This window comes from Ictalurus punctatus, chromosome 24 (genome assembly GCF_001660625.3).
Source record: "Ictalurus punctatus breed USDA103 chromosome 24, Coco_2.0, whole genome shotgun sequence".
Lineage (NCBI taxonomy): Eukaryota > Metazoa > Chordata > Actinopteri > Siluriformes > Ictaluridae > Ictalurus > Ictalurus punctatus.
Window position 1 is genome coordinate 18454641 of NC_030439.2, and position 17018 is coordinate 18471658.

Below are 17018 nucleotides of genomic sequence, written 5' to 3' on the forward strand. Positions count from 1 at the left end.
TTCATCATCATACTCTTCATCATCATTCTGTTCATCATCATACTCTTCATCTTCATACTGTTCATCATCATACTCTTCATCATCATTCTGTTCATCATCATACTCTTCATCATCATACTGTTCATCTTCATACTGTTCATCATCATACTCTTCATCATCATTCTGTTCATCATCATACTCTTCATCTTCATACTGTTCATCATCATACTCTTCATCATCATTCTGTTCATCATCATACTCTTCATCATCATACTCTTCATCATCATACTGTTCATCTTAATACTCTTCATCATCATACTGTTCATCTTCGTACTGTTCATCATCATACTGTTCATCATCATACTCTTCATCTTCATACTGTTCATCATCATACTCTTCATCATCATACTGTTCATCTTCGTACTGTTCATCATCATACTCTTCATCATCATACTGTTCATCATTCTGTTCATCATACTCTTCATCATCATACTGTTCATCATCATACTGTTCATCATCATACTGTTCATCTTAATGCTCTTCATCATCATACTGTTCATCATCATACTCTTCATCATCATTCTGTTCATCATCATTCTGTTCATCATCATACTGTTCATCTTCATACTGTTCATCATCATACTGTTCATCTTCATACTGTTCATCATCATACTCTTCATCATCATACTCTTCATCATCATTCTGTTCATCATCATTCTGTTCATCTTCATACTGTTCATCTTAATGCTCTTCATCATCTAACTCTTCATCATCATACTGTTCATCTTAATACTCTTCATCATCATACTCTTGTGTTATGAAGATCATGTGATATCAGTCATCTAACTCCACTGTTAATCTCTCTGACAACTAACTGACTGGACATGAAAATTCTGTTTTTATATCAGCTGTTACATTAAGAAGAAAGAAGAAAGAAAGAAAGAAAGAAAGAAAGATAAAGTGATAAAGAAGGGAATATTAAAGATATGAAGAAATGAAGAAAGAAAATAAGATATGGAGGGAGAAGGAAATGAAAAGAATTAAAAAAAGAAGGAAAAAGAGCCAAAGAAAGAAAGACAGAAAGAAAGAAAGAAAGAAAGAAAGAAGGAAAGAAAGAAAGAATGAAAAAAGAAATGTGAGAAAGAAGAAAATATTAAAGAATTAAAAAAGAAAGAAATTTGACAAAGACTTTATGAAAGAAAGACAGAAAGAAAAAGAAAGAAAGAAAAACAGGAAAATAAGAAAGAAAGAAGTAAAAAGGAGGAAATATTAAAGAAATGAAGAAAGAAAGAAAGAAAATAAGAACAGGAGAGAATAGGAAATAAAAAGAATTGAAGAAGGAAAGAGAAAGAAAGAAAGAAGGAAAGAGAGAAAGAAAAAGACATTAATTGAAAAGGAAAATTAAGATGAAGAAAGCGAAGTACAGAAAAGGGGAGAATGAGAAAGATAAACAGATATAAAGAAAAAATAGTGAAAAAATATCCAAAAAATAAAGAAAAAGCACAGGAAAGTATTTATTTGTCCTTTAATGAATAAATGAAGGAAAGAATCCGGGCCTCAAGACGAAGCTGTGTGAAGCTGAGCTCAGACTGAAACACAGCGCGATGTACAAACCTTTCTGCCTCCGATTCATGAAACTGCCACGTGTCAACTAATCTAGTGATGATGATCCATCAGCTTCAGCTGCGTGGCAACAAGCCCCGCCCACTCGCTCCTTCTTTACATGTCATATGCATATGACACGCCCAAGTGTAAAGAAGAGTAAAGAAGTGTAAAGAATAATAAAAAAGAGTAAAGACCAGTAAAGAAGTGTAAAGAAGAGTAAAGAAGAGTAAAAAGTACAGAAGAGTAAAGATGTGTAAAGAAGAATAAAAAAGTAAAGACCAGTAAAGAAGAGTAAAGGAGTGTAAAGAAGAGTAAAGAAGAGTAAGGAAGAATAAAAAAGAGTAAAGAAGTGTAGAGTAAAGATGAGTAAAGAATAAAGAAGAATAAAGAAGAGTAAGAGTAAAGAATTGTAAAGAAGAGTAAAGAGTAAAGAAGAGTAAAGAAGAGTAAAGAGTAAAGAAGAGTAAAGAAGAGTAAAGAGTAAAGAAGAGTAAAGAAGAATAAAGAAGAGTAAAGAGTAAAGAAGAGTAAAGAAGAGTAAAGTAGAATAAAGGAGAGTAAAGAAGAGTAAAGAATAAAGAAGAGTAAAGAAGAGTAAAGTAGAATAAAGGAGAGTGAAGAAGAGTAAAGAAGAGTAAAGAAGAATAAAGAACAGTAAAGAATAAAGAAGAGTAAAGAAGAGTAAAGTGGAATAAAGAAGAGTAAAGAAGAGTAAAGAATAAAGAAGAGTAAAGAAGAGTAAAGAAGAGTAAAGAAGAATAAAGAAGAGTAAAGAAGGGTAAAGAATAAAGAAGAGTAAAGAATAAAGAAGAGTGAAGAAGAGTAAAAGGTAAAGAAGAGTAAAGAAGAGTAAAGTAGAATAAAGAAGAGTAAAGAACAGTAAAGAATAAAGAAGAGTAAAGAATAATAAAGAAGAGTGAAGAAGAGTAAAGAAGAGTAAAGAGTAAAGAAGAGTGAAGAAGAGTGAAGAAGAGTGAAGAATAAAGAAGAGTAAAGAAGAGTAAAGAATAAAGAAGAGTAAAGTAGAATAAAGGAGAGTGAAGAAGAGTAAAGAAGAGTAAAGAAGAATAAAGAACAGTAAAGAATAAAGAAGAGTGAAGAAGAGTAAAGAATAAAGAAGAGTAAAGAGTAAAGAAGAGTAAAGAGTAAAGAAGAGTGGAGAAGAGTAAAGAATAAAGAAGAGTAAAGAAGAGTAAAGAATAAAGAAGAGTAAAGAAGAATAAAGAAGAGTGAAGAAGAGTAAAGAAGAGTAAAGAGTAAAGAGTGAAGAAGAGTGAAGAAGAGTGAAGAATAAAGAAGAGTAAAGAGTGAAGAAGAGTAAAGAATAAAGTAGAGTAAAGAAGAGTAAAGAAGAGTAAAGAGTAAAGAAGAGTAAAGAAGAGTAAAGAGTAAAGAAGAGTAAAGAATAAAGTAGAGTAAAGAAGAGTAAAGAAGAGTAAAGAATAAAGAAGAGTAAAGAGTAAAGAAGAGTAAAGAAGAGTAAAGAGTAAAGAAGAGTGAAGAAGAGTGAAGAAGAGTAAAGAAGAGTAAAGAGTAAAGAAGAGTAAAGAAGAGTAAAGAGTAAAGAGAGTAAAGAAGAATAAAGAAGAGTAAAGAGTAAAGAAGAGTAAAGAAGAGTAAAGAGTAAAGAAGAGTAAAGAAGAGTAAAGAAGAGTAAGAGTAAAGAAGTGTAAAGAAGAATAAAGAAGAGTAAAGAGTAAAGAAGAGTGAAGAATAAAGAAGAGTAAAGAGTAAAGAAGAGTGAAGAGTAAAGAAGAGTAAAGAGTAAAGAAGAGTGAAGAGTAAAGAAGAGTAAAGAAGAGTAAAGAGTAAAGAAGAGTAAAGAGTAAAGAAGAGTAAAGAGAGTAAAGAAGAGTAAAGAAGAGTAAGAGTAAAGAAGTGTAAAGAAGAATAAAGAAGAGTAAAGAGTAAAGAAGAGTGAAGAATAAAGAAGAGTAAAGAGTAAAGAAGAGTGAAGAGTAAAGAAGAGTAAAGAGTAAAGAAGAGTGAAGAGTAAAGAAGAGTAAAGAAGAGTAAAGAAGAGTAAAGAGTAAAGAAGAGTGAAGAGTAAAGAAGAGTAAAGAGAGTAAAGAAGAGTAAAGAAGAGTAAAGAAGAGTAAAGAAGAGTGTGAGGGTTAGATTTGACTGTATGTAACGTAAATAAGAAACAGAAATAAACCCTTTTTCCTCCCTGTCATGATTATGTCATGATTGTGTTTCTGAGTGAAAGAGGGTCGGGGGTTTTGGCTCGACGAGAGTTGATATTGGAGCGAGACGTGTTTTTACCTGTGCATGTGAGCAAGGTAAACAAAAAGGGCTAGCTCTGATTGAAGGTTTTCTGTCTAACAGCGTCCTGTTACATTTGAATCTTTTCATAAAAACATTTCTGTGAAGGTCATGAGGAAAGAATGGAGATTTCTGTAAAAGTGAAAGAGGTTTTTTTTTTTTTTTATCTTGCTGTACAAGGATCGGTACTGAAATCCTCCCATCGCCTTTCCCGCTCTCTCTCTCTCCCTTTCTGTTTTTCTCCTCCCTCATTCTCTGCCTCTCTCCTCCTTTCCCAGCTGTCCCTGAGACAGCTCCAGATGTGGGTTTGTGGAGGGAGAGGCGTGCTGGCCCACAGCGTCTGACACTTTTCACAGCAGCGATAGCAGCCAGCCAGTGCGTCCTTCATCTCTCTGACCCCTGTGATGTCACCGCTGGAGCTCCCTTTAATCCAACGCCACGGCTCTCCAGCACATGAACATCATACTGCTGAGATTCATTTCTATCTGAGCTCCACTCCTCCTGTACGCTACAGCCCGTCTCCCTTCTGTCAGAATATTACAACACAATGACACTCGAGATCCTGTTTAAGCACTGATCAAGAGCAGGTTCGGGAAAGATCTATCCTTAGAGCAGGAAGGAAGAAAGAAAGAAAGAAAGAAAGAGGAAATAAGAAAAGAAATGAAAAATGAATAAAAACAAATGTAGACAGAAAGAAAGAAGAAAATAAGAAAATAAATTAAGAAAGGAAGAAACAAACTAACTAAAGGGAGAAAAAAGTACACAAGAAATGAAGTAGTTTAGTATCATGTGGTAATAGTAGCTGAGGTGTGTATTTGTGTATGTTCGTGTGTTTATGTGTGTGTTTGTGTGTGTGTTTATGTGTGTGTTTATGTGTGTTTGTGTTTGTGTGTGTGTGTTTATGTGTGCGTGTTTATGTGTGCGTTTATGTATGTGTTTGTGTGTGTGTTTATGTGTGTGTTTGTGTTTATGTATGTGTTTGTGTGTGTGTTTATGTATGTGTTTGTGTGTTTGTGTTTGTGTGTGTATTTATGTGTGTGTTTAAGTATGTTTATGTGTGTGTGTGTTTTTATGTATGTGTTTGTGTTTATGTGTGTGTGTTTGTGTGTGTGTGTGTTTTTATGTATGTGTTTGTGTGTTTGTGTTTATGTGTGTTTGTGTTTATGTGTTTTTATGTATGTATTTGTGTGTGTGTGTGTGTGTTTGTGTGTGTTTATGTATGTGTGTGTGTTTGTGTGTGTGTTTATGTGTGTGTTTGTGTTTGTGTTGAGGACTTGTAGGCGTTGTTTTAGATGAGGTGCTGTATAATTGGTGTGTGTGTGTGTTTGTGTGTGTGTGTGTGTGTGTGTGAGTGTGTGTGTTTGTGTGTGTTTTTATGTGTGTGTGTTTGTGTGTGTGTTTATGTGTGTGTTTGTGTTTGTGTTGAGGACTTGTAGGCGTTGTTTTAGATGAGGTACTGTATAATTGGTGTGTGTGTGTGTGTGTGTGTGTGTGTGTGTGTGTGAGTGTGTGTGTTTGTGTGTGTTTTTATGTGTGTGTGTTTGTGTGTGTGTTTATGTGTGTGTTTGTGTTTGTGTTGAGGACTTGTAGGCGTTGTTTTAGATGAGGTACTGTATAATTGGTGTGTGTGTGTGTTTGTGTGTGTGTGTGTGTGTGTGAGTGTGTGTGTTTGTGTGTGTTTTTATGTGTGTGTGTTTGTGTGTGTGTTTATGTGTGTGTTTGTGTTTGTGTTGAGGACTTGTAGGCGTTGTTTTAGATGAGGTGCTGTATAATTGGTGTGTGTGTGTGTTTGTGTGTGTGTGTGTGTGTGTGTGTGTGAGTGTGTGTGTTTGTGTGTGTTTTTATGTGTGTGTGTTTGTGTGTGTGTTTATGTGTGTGTTTGTGTTTGTGTTGAGGACTTGTAGGCGTTGTTTTAGATGAGGTACTGTATAATTGGTGTGTGTGTGTGTGTGTTTGTGTGTGTGTGTTTGTGTTTGTGTTGAGGACTTGTAGGTGTTGTTTTGGCGGAGATGCTGTATAACTGGTGTGTGTGGGTGTTTATGTGTGTGTGTGTGTGTGTGTGTGTGTGTTGAGGACTTGTAGGCATTGTTTTGACAGAGATGCTGTATAACTGGTGTGTGTGAGCCACACTGAGACTCTCGTCTTACTTCTCGTAGTCGTGTTTGCAGTACAGCAGCCGGTCTCGGGAGTAGCACGTCCCACTGAGCGTGCTCAGACACACGGCACACTTCACACACGTCTCGTGCCACGACTGATCGTTCACGCGCAAGAGGAAGCGGTCAGCGATGGGCGACTCGCACCCTGCACACACCTCACCTCCGCCCACATGCTCTGTGGAAACACACACATCAAACACACACACACCCATCAAACACACTGAGGACTCGTCATGGTAACGAGCAGTAAAAATGCACAGGCAACGTTTGTTTTCAAGTCGTCCTGGACTCGTCATTAGTTTCTTATGGATGATTCGGATTGACGTTTGGGTTGCAATTCGTTAACACAGTGCCACATTTTATTTCCATTTTTCATTTACAAGCTGAATCACTACTGAATCTCTTGACATTTATTTACCGAAATGAGGCTCCACCTACTTAAACGCACGTACATTTGCGTATATAAAGAAATAAAAAAGTGTACTCTTCTGATAAATTAAAGTATTTATTTCACTGTGAAGATGTGCACCACAGAATGACTTTTGTTTGAATGTCATTTCTGTATCATTTAATTAAAAAACACCATATGCTATTATATATATATAAAAAAATGTATGCCACTTTTCAGAAACCTACCATGTGGTTTAATGTGTTTCACTCAAATTAGTGTGATTTATAAGGTTTAAAAAAGGAAATTCACACACACACACGCATATATATATATATATATAGTGACACTTAAACTCACATACTTATCAGATTTTTTTTTTTTGTAATACAGTATATGCCATGGTGTGATTATGAAGTGGGCGGAGCTTAAGCCTTCTTCAACGTCGTTAGGTGAAAGATAATGCAGTGGGCATCGTTGGAGAAAAGCGGTGAAGTAAACATTTTGTGTTACTACAGTTTAAGAGAAGACATGTTATAGATGAAGTTTATCCAAGAATCAGAAAAATTACCAAAATGATCATTTCTATCTGTAGTATCTTGGCTTTTGCAGTACTTCTGTATAACACTGACTTGGGGAGAGTTTGTGCAGGAACTCTGCGCGTAACCTCACAAAATAAGATTTGCGATCAGATTTATGAACCGATCACGACAAAGACTAGAGGATCAAAACATTTTTCGCAACGAAGCCGGCATTCTAAACTAGCTAACCAAATGTTAGCTACCGTTTGGCTGCTTGCCGATAAATCCCTCAGAATATGACGATGAAAGATCACATGCACAACGTGTTCTTGGAGTTTTCAAGAACAAACAGGGAAATATTGCAATGTGTCACTTTCTCCACTCATGTAGAACCTGTACGGTCTCAAAGTGGGGTCTTGGGGATTCCCAGGGTTCCATCACGCAGTGGAAAGTTCAGGAATTAAAAAAAAAAAAACTTCCATGGCCATAATAAATAGAAATATTTTACTGTCCACATGAAATAAATCTATAGTGACGGGTGGGAGAGTATTTTACAGTTAAAAGTCTTGCTTTAAAAGTTTGAGAACCCCTGCCTCCAGGGTTCTTCAGTAGTCGCTCTGGGGAACCCTTAAAGGTTCTGTAACAAAGTGTTTTTCTGATTTCTGGAGATGTTCATCAGTAATACGGTGCGCTCGGCTATAACAGCATGCTGTCTTTCATGTAAACGAAGCACCACTGAGCATTGTCATGACTCAAATCACCAGGGTTTGACTGAAATAAAAGGGTTGATTTGATTTACTATAATATGAAGGGAATTGGATGTATACCTGGGTTAATATGTCAGTTATACATGCTGTGATCGTCGCTTTAACGTTCATGACAGTTTACGGTGATTATCACAGCAGTATAAAAATATAGAGCGTTCGGGAAAGTCCATTTCAGCTCTGAAATGTTTTGAACCGAGGCAGCGGTTTGTCTTTTTCAAACCCAAACCAAGCAACACTAGAAGACGCCGTCGAGAAAAAACAGATTACTGGGGATTGGGATTTGATTGAATTGTGAAAAATGTCAATATTATTAGTTCATATAAAATCTGAGTGAGGTGATGATAACAATATTGCGATACACAGCACCAATAAATGGCCATGATTATCATCAAGGCTTGTGTAACATCACCCAATCCGATTATCTTTTCAATAACAGCTCCTGTCCTCGGTGAATTATTTACTCATTCTTTCTTCTTCAGTGGCCCGGTTGAAGCGGATCCGAAGCCAATACCGGGAACACTGAGCATGAGGTAGGAATAGCACCTAGGATGGGACGCCAGTGCGTCACAGGGCTGATTCATTATTTATTTTTCAAGTTTAAAACATGCTTGCGAAGTTCAAAGCCATTTAATTGTGGTGATATACTCAGCAAACGTAAATAACGTGATACATATCGAGCATGAATGATATTTTTGCCGTAATGTCCAGTCCTTGCTATCCTACTGTAGTCACCTTTAGCGTGTCTGTGTGAATCCTTTTCAAAGCTAGCATCACAGCCAATAACACTGCGAAAAACTTCGTACCGACGTCAATTTGTTTACATCGACCCCATATACTCTCGGAAATAAAGGTACCAAACTGCACTTTTTCTTTTTGCTGCAGCGGTACCGCCAAGCACACGCGTTTTGTACTTTTAGTCCGTTTAGTATGTATTTTTTGCCTGGGAAGGTGCACCTTTGGTGTGGTGCGTTTAGAGTAAAGCTTTAACGGTACATCGGTAGTTCCAGTGGTTCTTAAAGTCTGATTATGCCTCTTCGATTATTTTTATATCGAGATATAAAGGTACATAATAAAGGAACAAAAGACGGACACTTGATTGTACCACTCCAGCGAGAAGCAAAAGTACAGTTTGATCCCTTTATTTCTGAGAATGTGGATTTCCAGATGTTGTTGAGTTTGTGCTTAAACCTGATGAGTTGAAGGACACGTATAAGAACAGGAAAATCACCAAACTGAAGCAGAATCATAGCTGGAACATGTGGCGTGGTGGATATTTGGGTTTCCTGGACGACAGAAACTATAATACGTACGCTGTTTTAAGTAGATCACACGTTTTTTTTTTTCCATCGTTGAAATGTGTATCATCCGAACGCTCTACATAACACTAACACTCTCCGAGTGAGCTGTGCAAAAGTGACACAATGATGACATGCCTGAAATTCTGCACATCCATGATCCGTGTATCAACCAACACATTAATCACACTCACGTTCTAATACATATATGAGTGGATTGAAACATAGGCAATGACATATCCAATCCGATAGTGATCAGATGTTTCAGGGCATTATCACGTCTGATATCCATATCCAAGTGTAAAATAATATCTCTGCACTGAACAAAACACAACATATGTGCAACATAACCCACTCTCTCAGACACAAAGGGTACTAAAGTGTACCTTTTCTTTGTTAGGGTGGTACCTTTTAAATAATCTTAATAAACCTTTAATATGTATCTGACATAGTGTACCTTTAACAATATGTTTTGCAAGCACCTTAAAAGATCCATACTAAATGGATAAAAGGTGCATGCGTCAGGTCCCCCCCCCCAGAGAAGGTACAGGTACAGTTTAGTACCCTTTCTTTCTGAGAGTGCATAGGCATTTCCTTACGCAAGCATAAAAAAACATGCTAATATGCTAACATGCTAATAAAAAAACATGCTAATGGAAAGAGCAAAGGTGATTCCAAACTACTATAGAACATAGATATAGATTAGATTGATAGATAGAAAACATGCGACATGCAATATACAACAAAATGGCTTCAGTTTAGATCAGAATCTGAGAGTAAAAGGTCGTTTTGGTTCCGAATTATGTCTGATATTCTGTTTTCTCACCAAAAGGTGTGGAAGACGGGGTCTGCTGCAGACATGACTGGTTTTCCTCTGTTTTCATACCGTTCGGGCCTCCTTCTGAGTGCTGACTGAGAGAAAAAAACACACACACACACACACAATAATCCAATAAATATTCACACGTCCCCGTAAATATGGGCTGGAAATACCTTACGGAAAACATCACATGCAAAAAGCTACAAAACAAAGATAAAAAAAAGACTACATGTGAGTAATACTGTATACGGTCACGTGTGAAAAGGAACGAATCACGTGGTGGGGGGAATCACGTGGAAAATGAACACGTTTCGCTACACGTGAAAACCGTAACCATGTGAGAAAATCACGTGAAAGTAGAAACGGCTGATCCACGTACGTGTGAAAACAATGAGATGTGTAGAACTCGTCACGTGGAAGACATGCGGTACGTGCGGGGAAGATACAGACGCAAAAAAAATCATCAAAACAAAGAATCGTGATCCCCTGTGTGTGTGTGTGTGTGTGTGGGGGGGGATCATATGTGAAAATACACACGTGCACTACATGTACACTTTTCAGATCTTCTCCATCCTTATACCCCTGCCCGTTCTTTACGATCCTCCTCAGCTACTCTACTGACTGTTCCAGCTTTTAAACTCAGCACCATGGGTGCCAGAGCTTTCAGTTTCTGGAACTCACTCCCACTGCATATTCATCAGCTGGACTCCATTTCACATTTCAAACCTCAGGTTAAAACACAGTTGTTCAAATTAACATATTCATTATAATTTACTCATCTATATTATTGATTTATATATTTTAATTGGACTTGGGGAACAAGGCAGGGGATACCCTGGACAGGGTGCCAACCCATCGCAGGGCACAATCGCACACCCATTCATACACTACGGACAATTGAGACATGCCAATCAGCCTACAGTGCATGTCTGTGGACTGGGGGAGGAAACCAGAGTAACCCGGAGGAAACCCCTGAAGCACGGGGAGAACGTGCATACAGGGTAGAGGCGGGAATCGAACCCCCAACCCCGGAGGTGCGAGGCAAACGTGCTAACCACTAAGACACTGTAACCCGGAGTATTGTAGTATTTGTACTACATGTCAAAAATCAGTGGTGTGAGAAAATGACGTGAAGATAAATGAATCATGTAAAAAAAAAAAAATCAAATGTGAAAATAAAAGCTACACGTTCTACTAAATAATGAGCCACAATAGTGCACTGTTATAGCTTAACATATTTCCACCACTACAGTAATAAATATATGGGCTCCATCCAAAACCACACAACATACTACCCTAATAGAGTATTAATAAAGAGTATTAATAAAGAGTATTAATAAAGAGCGTCAATGGAGTATTAATAGAGTATCAATAAAGTGTATTAATAGAGTATTAATGAATAATGAATGAATCAATGAAGGGTATCAATAGAATTTTAATAAAGACTATCGATGAAGAGTAGTGATAAAAAAGAGAATTAATAAAGAGTATTAATAAAGAGCATCAACTGAGTATTAATAAAGTGTATCGATGAATAGAATCAATAGGGTATTAATAAAGAGTATTAATAGGGTATTAATAAAGAGTATCGATGAAGAGTATTAATAAAGAGTATCAATAAAAATAGAATGACTAAATAGAACAAATAAAGAGTATTAATAAAGAGAGTTGATGAAGAGTATTAATAAGAAAGGGAAATAATAAAGAGAATCAATAAAGAGTATTAATAAAAAAAAGAAAATTAAAATGAAGAATATCAATAAAGGGTATTAATAAAAAAGAATTCATAGAGAGTATCAGTAAAGGGTATTAATGAACAGTATTAATAGAGTATTAATAAATATTATAAATAAAGAGTATTAATAAGGAGTATTAATAGAATATTAATAAATAATATAAATAAAGAGTATTAATAGAGTATGAATAAATAATATGAATAAAGAGTATTAATAAGGCGTATTAATAGAATATTAATAAATAATATAAATAAAGAGTATTAATAAGGAGTATTAATAGAATATGGATAAATAATATAAATAAAGAGTATTAATAGAATATTAATAAATAATCTAAATAAAGAGTATTAATAAGGAGTATTAATAGAATATGGATAAATAATATAAATAAAGAGTATTAATAAGGAGTATGACTAAAGATTGAGACACTTTATGTTACTATAGTACTAGTGATAGTAATTAGTGCAGTAGTATGTGGTTTGGGACATGCTCTTTCTTTTAAATCCTAATATCTGGAGTGCTCTGTGCTCTCATACAACTAGGGTACTAAACTGTACCTTACCCTGGATATCCCTAAATGTGGATAAACCTTTAAAAACAAGATGTGAGGTACTTTACTGGACTATAATGACCTTTCACCTTTAGTAAAGCTGTAAAGGTGCACTTCGAGGTAAAAAAAAGGTGGGTTTGCTGGTACCAACCGCAGACAGGGAGAGGTACAGATTGGTACAGACTGGTACCCCTTTTGTCTGACAGTGTACTGTTTCTATACATATTCATTTGAATTCAGATATCCTGGAACTGGATATTGTAGGCTACATTAACGCATGTGTCGGCTCACATTTCTACACAATTTAACACGATTAAAACTCTGTTTTGCATAAAACCTATTTCTTAAACTGCCATTATGGGAGGGAGGAAAAGGAAAACTGAGAACCACAAGTATCTATCTATCTATCTATCTATCTATCTATCTATCTATCTATCTATCTATCTATCGCGTCCTAATTATTTTAGAACAAACTAATTCTAATATCTAATCTATTATTATTATTATTATTATTATTATTATTATTATTATTATTATTACTATTATTATTATTATTATTATTATGATTACTACTACTACAGCATGATCTTCACCCTCATATCAGTGGGAATTTTTATTTATTTATTTATTTATTTATTACACCTCTTTATGCATTTTTATAACCTGTATTATATTTAATTTAATTTCGTGCACAACTAATACAATTTTAATCGAATCATTTTTTCATGTTTTTTTTTTAAACACGTCCAAACGTGATCGCTTCCCAATTAATAATAATAATAATAATAATAATAATAATAATAATAATAATAATAATGCAATTCGTGTAAAATAACCTACATTTATTTTATTTATTGATATTTTTAAAGAAGCCTAATTATTATTATTATTATTATTATTATTATTATTATTATTATTATTATTAATATTATTATTTTAAACTGTCGGCTGCAGAAACCGGGAACCGCACAGCTCGCGCGCGGGACTGCACTGCGGTAACGCACCGACATTCCCCTTTTCTGTGAATTCTTCTAGTTATTAAATTAACATCCTGACACACGTCTTGGACACATTTTGATTTTGGAGCCTACAGTAGGCTATATTCCTAAATATACCGACTTAAAAAAACAAAAAACAAAACAACAACAACCAAAAAAAACAAACAACAAAACAAAACAAAAACAAAAACATAACTATGTCTATATTACAGGCCTGTAGTAAGGTTTGTTTAGGGTTTTTATTGCTGTCGTGCTAAATTATTTATTTATTTATTTATTTGAAATATCTGGTTTCTGTAGATTTCAGCTCTCCCCTTTTCATCGAGCATTTGATTCCGTTGACCTGCGAATTAATGCGTTCAAATAAGATCTTTAAATTCAAACGTTTACAAATAATCCTGCATAATTATTGGATTTGGATGAAATCTCTAATTAACGGGGAGGTGATCGAGTTAGTCTCAGCACACAGAAATAATTCGATTTTGTTTGGGTTTTGTTTTTGTCAAGAAAGGCGCGGAGATGTCTCTAGACACATTTCACATCCAGGTGACAGAATTATTGATTTTATTCATTTTAAAAAATTAAGAACCCTTGAATCAGTCAGTACCGGTAAATGACTAGCATTGGCGGTTTGTTATTATTAGACCGAAATTCAGTTCAAATGAAAGCAATTTAGCATTTGATGTGAAGAGTCAGGTTTATTCATGAGAGCTAGTGTTAATGTGCTAACTGTTCTTATAGCCTGTAGGCTTATTTCACCTGAATTGCATGATTATTATGCATGATTTCTCCAATGAGATTAAAAACACATTTCAATAAACGTTTTATAAAATTTAAAATAATAATAATAATAATAATAATAATAATAATAATAATAATAATAATAATAATAATAATAATAATAATTACATCCAGATTTTCTGACTTCACTTGAAATGCGACACATTCAATAATCAGGCAAATGATTATGCCACAGCTGTAAATAAATAAATAAATAAATAATTTGTGATTTATGTTTTTATTTTTGTGTTTGTGATTTTATATTTGTGTGCTTTCAGGCTTCTAGCTTGAGTGTGTGACAGGTAGGATGAGGACTATTATTTGGAGGCCTGTTTGGAGGGGAAAAAAGGGAATCTAATAATGTCACTCAGACAAAGTGGTTCAGGACTGGAGCTGCGTGTGTCATAATTAGAACCAGTGCTGTTACTGGTTTTGACACTGGGGCTGCGATTTAGTGTTTGGGATGCAGCTCAGATTTCAAGCGCCATTAAAAATAAAAAAAGATCAGATCTGAAATAGAGATCATCAGATGACAGATAGATCCCAATAATCTCATCATCATCATCATCATCATCATCATCTAGACAATATAAAAGCCTGGGTCTGAATTAATATGCGCATAAAAATCTATTTAAAAATGTATTAAGATCATAATTCTTTTTTTTTGTCATCTAAAGATTTCTAAAAAAAAAAAAAAAAAAAAAGAAAAAGAAAAATTTAAATAATTTAAAATCGGAAGATTTCTTCGGTTTGTGTGTTTGTGTCAGGTAGAACACTACAACAGAGGGGTTAAGAGCTTTCATAAAACTATTCCAAAGCTATACACTACAAAAAAAAAAAAAAAAGGGAAAAAAAATAATACTAAATAAGTCCATTGGGTTGTTTTACTGGTTAAAGTTCCTCCACAAAGCTTGTCACAAAAACCTTAAACCATGAAGAGAACTCTCATTTCAATAAAACAAAAACCTTTATTTTTATGACCATCCGAAGAGCCCCAGAGGAACAATTCTGACAACAGTGTGCTCAATGTAGAATATACTAAGGTACACATTTACATTTACAGTCATTAAGGCTTATTATCCAGGATGTAGTACATTACAAGCAGTGTTGAATTATATATATATATATATATATATATATATATATATATATATATATATATATTTTAAATTGACATTATAGGTTAATACTTTAGGAACAAGTGAAAGCGTGGAACCATCCCTAGTTCCTTGGAGTTTGTGAAGGTAGACTCAGACTTAAGCTACAGATGAAGCTGAATGTTTTCTGAACGTCACAAAATAATGTTCCACGGGGAACCTTTAGGCCTATTGCAAACGTGTGTATAAAAATTCAACAATTTTCCTGCAGGCTTCTGACAACGAGACAATCCAAATCCAGAAGAAGTCCATGAACAATATCCTGGAGCTGAAGTAATAATCCTGTGTTTAGAAAGAAAGTTAGCTTTCATCTAGCTCTCTTTAGAGTCGCATGAGAGGTAGAACCCTACAGAACCTTACAAAGGAAACCCATTATTATTCTTATTATTTTATTATGATTTTAATTATGATTTCATCCTTCTTGTTCTTCTTCGTCTTGTTATTATTATTATTATTATTAGTAGTACTATTAGTAGTAGTATTGTTATATGCTACATCTTACACTTAATCTTAAAAAAAGATGATCTTTGGGTTGTTTTACTGATGAAACCCTTCAGAGATCCTCCAGAAGTCTTGTTGATTTAGTTCACATCAAGAGTTTGTCTTTTTATTTATTTATGTCTCTTTTCTCTTGAGAGAGGAACATTCAATTTGTCCAGATTTGTAAGAACATTTCTAAAGGTTTCTGTGATTTTCCTGTAACATTGTTGTGTATGTATGTGTGTATGTATGTATTTATTTATTTATTTAACCAAAATGCATTCATCTGTCTGTAAAAGTTTTCACAATGTTTTCATAATGTTTATATAAGACCTTCCTAGAACCTTCTGCATAATCCTCTCTAAGGTTCTCTCCGTTGTATTAACACTTTTTCCTGTGTGTGTGTGTGTGTGTGTGTGTGTGTGTGTGTCAGTTCAACACTGCAGATCTTCCTCCCCTTACCCTCTGAGAGAAGCCAGAAAAGAGGGACTCTATCTACGCAGAAGTCTTTAACAAGCCTGTACACCGTTTCCCACCCAGAGCCCCGCGGAGGAAGCGCGTGCACGCGGCATGCAGGTGTGTAGTGTGCAGTTACCTGACGGTGAAACACACTCCTCCCGAGCTTTCTGTAGGTAACATCAAAGACACCGGTGATCACGTGCACTCGTGATAATGAGGATGAGGATGAGGATAAACAGCGATGTGTGTTTTAAACTCCACTCTCAGGATGAACACAGAAACCAAACCGGAGCGGAAGTTGGAGTTAGAAAAATCCTGCAGGCGCGCGCGCTGTGTGTCCGGGTGAAGAGCCGCAACACACAATGGAGGTACAGAGAGTTAGAGATGTGCTCATATATCTCTCTCTAATTCTCCCTCACTCCTCACTCCTCCCACCTCCCTCTCTCTCCCTCTCTCTCTCTCTCTCTCGCTTTCATATCTCTCCCTCTCTCCTTCATGCCTCCTGTCTCGCTCTCTTTCCCTCCCACCTATCCCTCTCTTTCTGTCTCTCTCTCTTTCTGTCTGTCTCACTCTCTTTCCCTCCCACCTATCCCTCTCTTTCTGTCTATCTCTCTCTTTCTGTCTGTCTCTCTCTTTCTGTCTGTCTCTCTCTTTCTGTCTGTCTCTCTTTCTGTCTGTCTCTCTCTCTTTCCCTCCCACCTATCTCTCTCTTTCTGTCTGTCTCTCTCTTTCTGTCTGTCTCTCTTTCTGTCTGTCTCTCTCTCTTTCCCTCCCACCTATCTCTCTCTTTCTGTCTGTCTCTCTCTTTCTGTCTGTCTCTCTTTCTGTCTGTCTCACTCTCTTTCCCTCCCACCTATATCTTTCTCTCGTTCTTTCTCTCATTCTTTCTTTCTTTCTTTCTTTCTTTCTTTCTTTCTTTCTTTCTTTCTTTCTCTCCCTCATGCGTCCTGTCGCTCTCTCTTTCCCTCCCACCTATCTCTCTCTTTCTGTCTCTCTCTCTTTCAATCCCTCCTGTCTCACGTTCTCCCTCCTTCACTCCTGTCTCTCTCTTTCCCTCTCTCC

At 35.6% G+C, this 17018-nt stretch overlaps 1 protein-coding gene across 1 annotated transcript in view; it reads right to left on the minus strand.

Annotated features, from left to right (window-relative positions):
• The window catches only part of lmx1al (LIM homeobox transcription factor 1, alpha-like), a 43304-nt gene extending 26718 nt beyond the window's left edge, over positions 1–16586 (minus strand). The window contains exons 1-3 of the mRNA XM_017454002.3: positions 16093–16586; positions 9803–9888; positions 5997–6180 (exon numbers count right to left, since the gene is read on the minus strand). Coding sequence (XP_017309491.1) covers positions 5997–6180; positions 9803–9888; positions 16093–16136 — 314 coding nt within the window. The 5' untranslated portion in view covers positions 16137–16586. The remainder of the gene's footprint in view (positions 1–5996; positions 6181–9802; positions 9889–16092) is intronic.
• Positions 16587–17018: the final 432 nt, after the last annotated feature.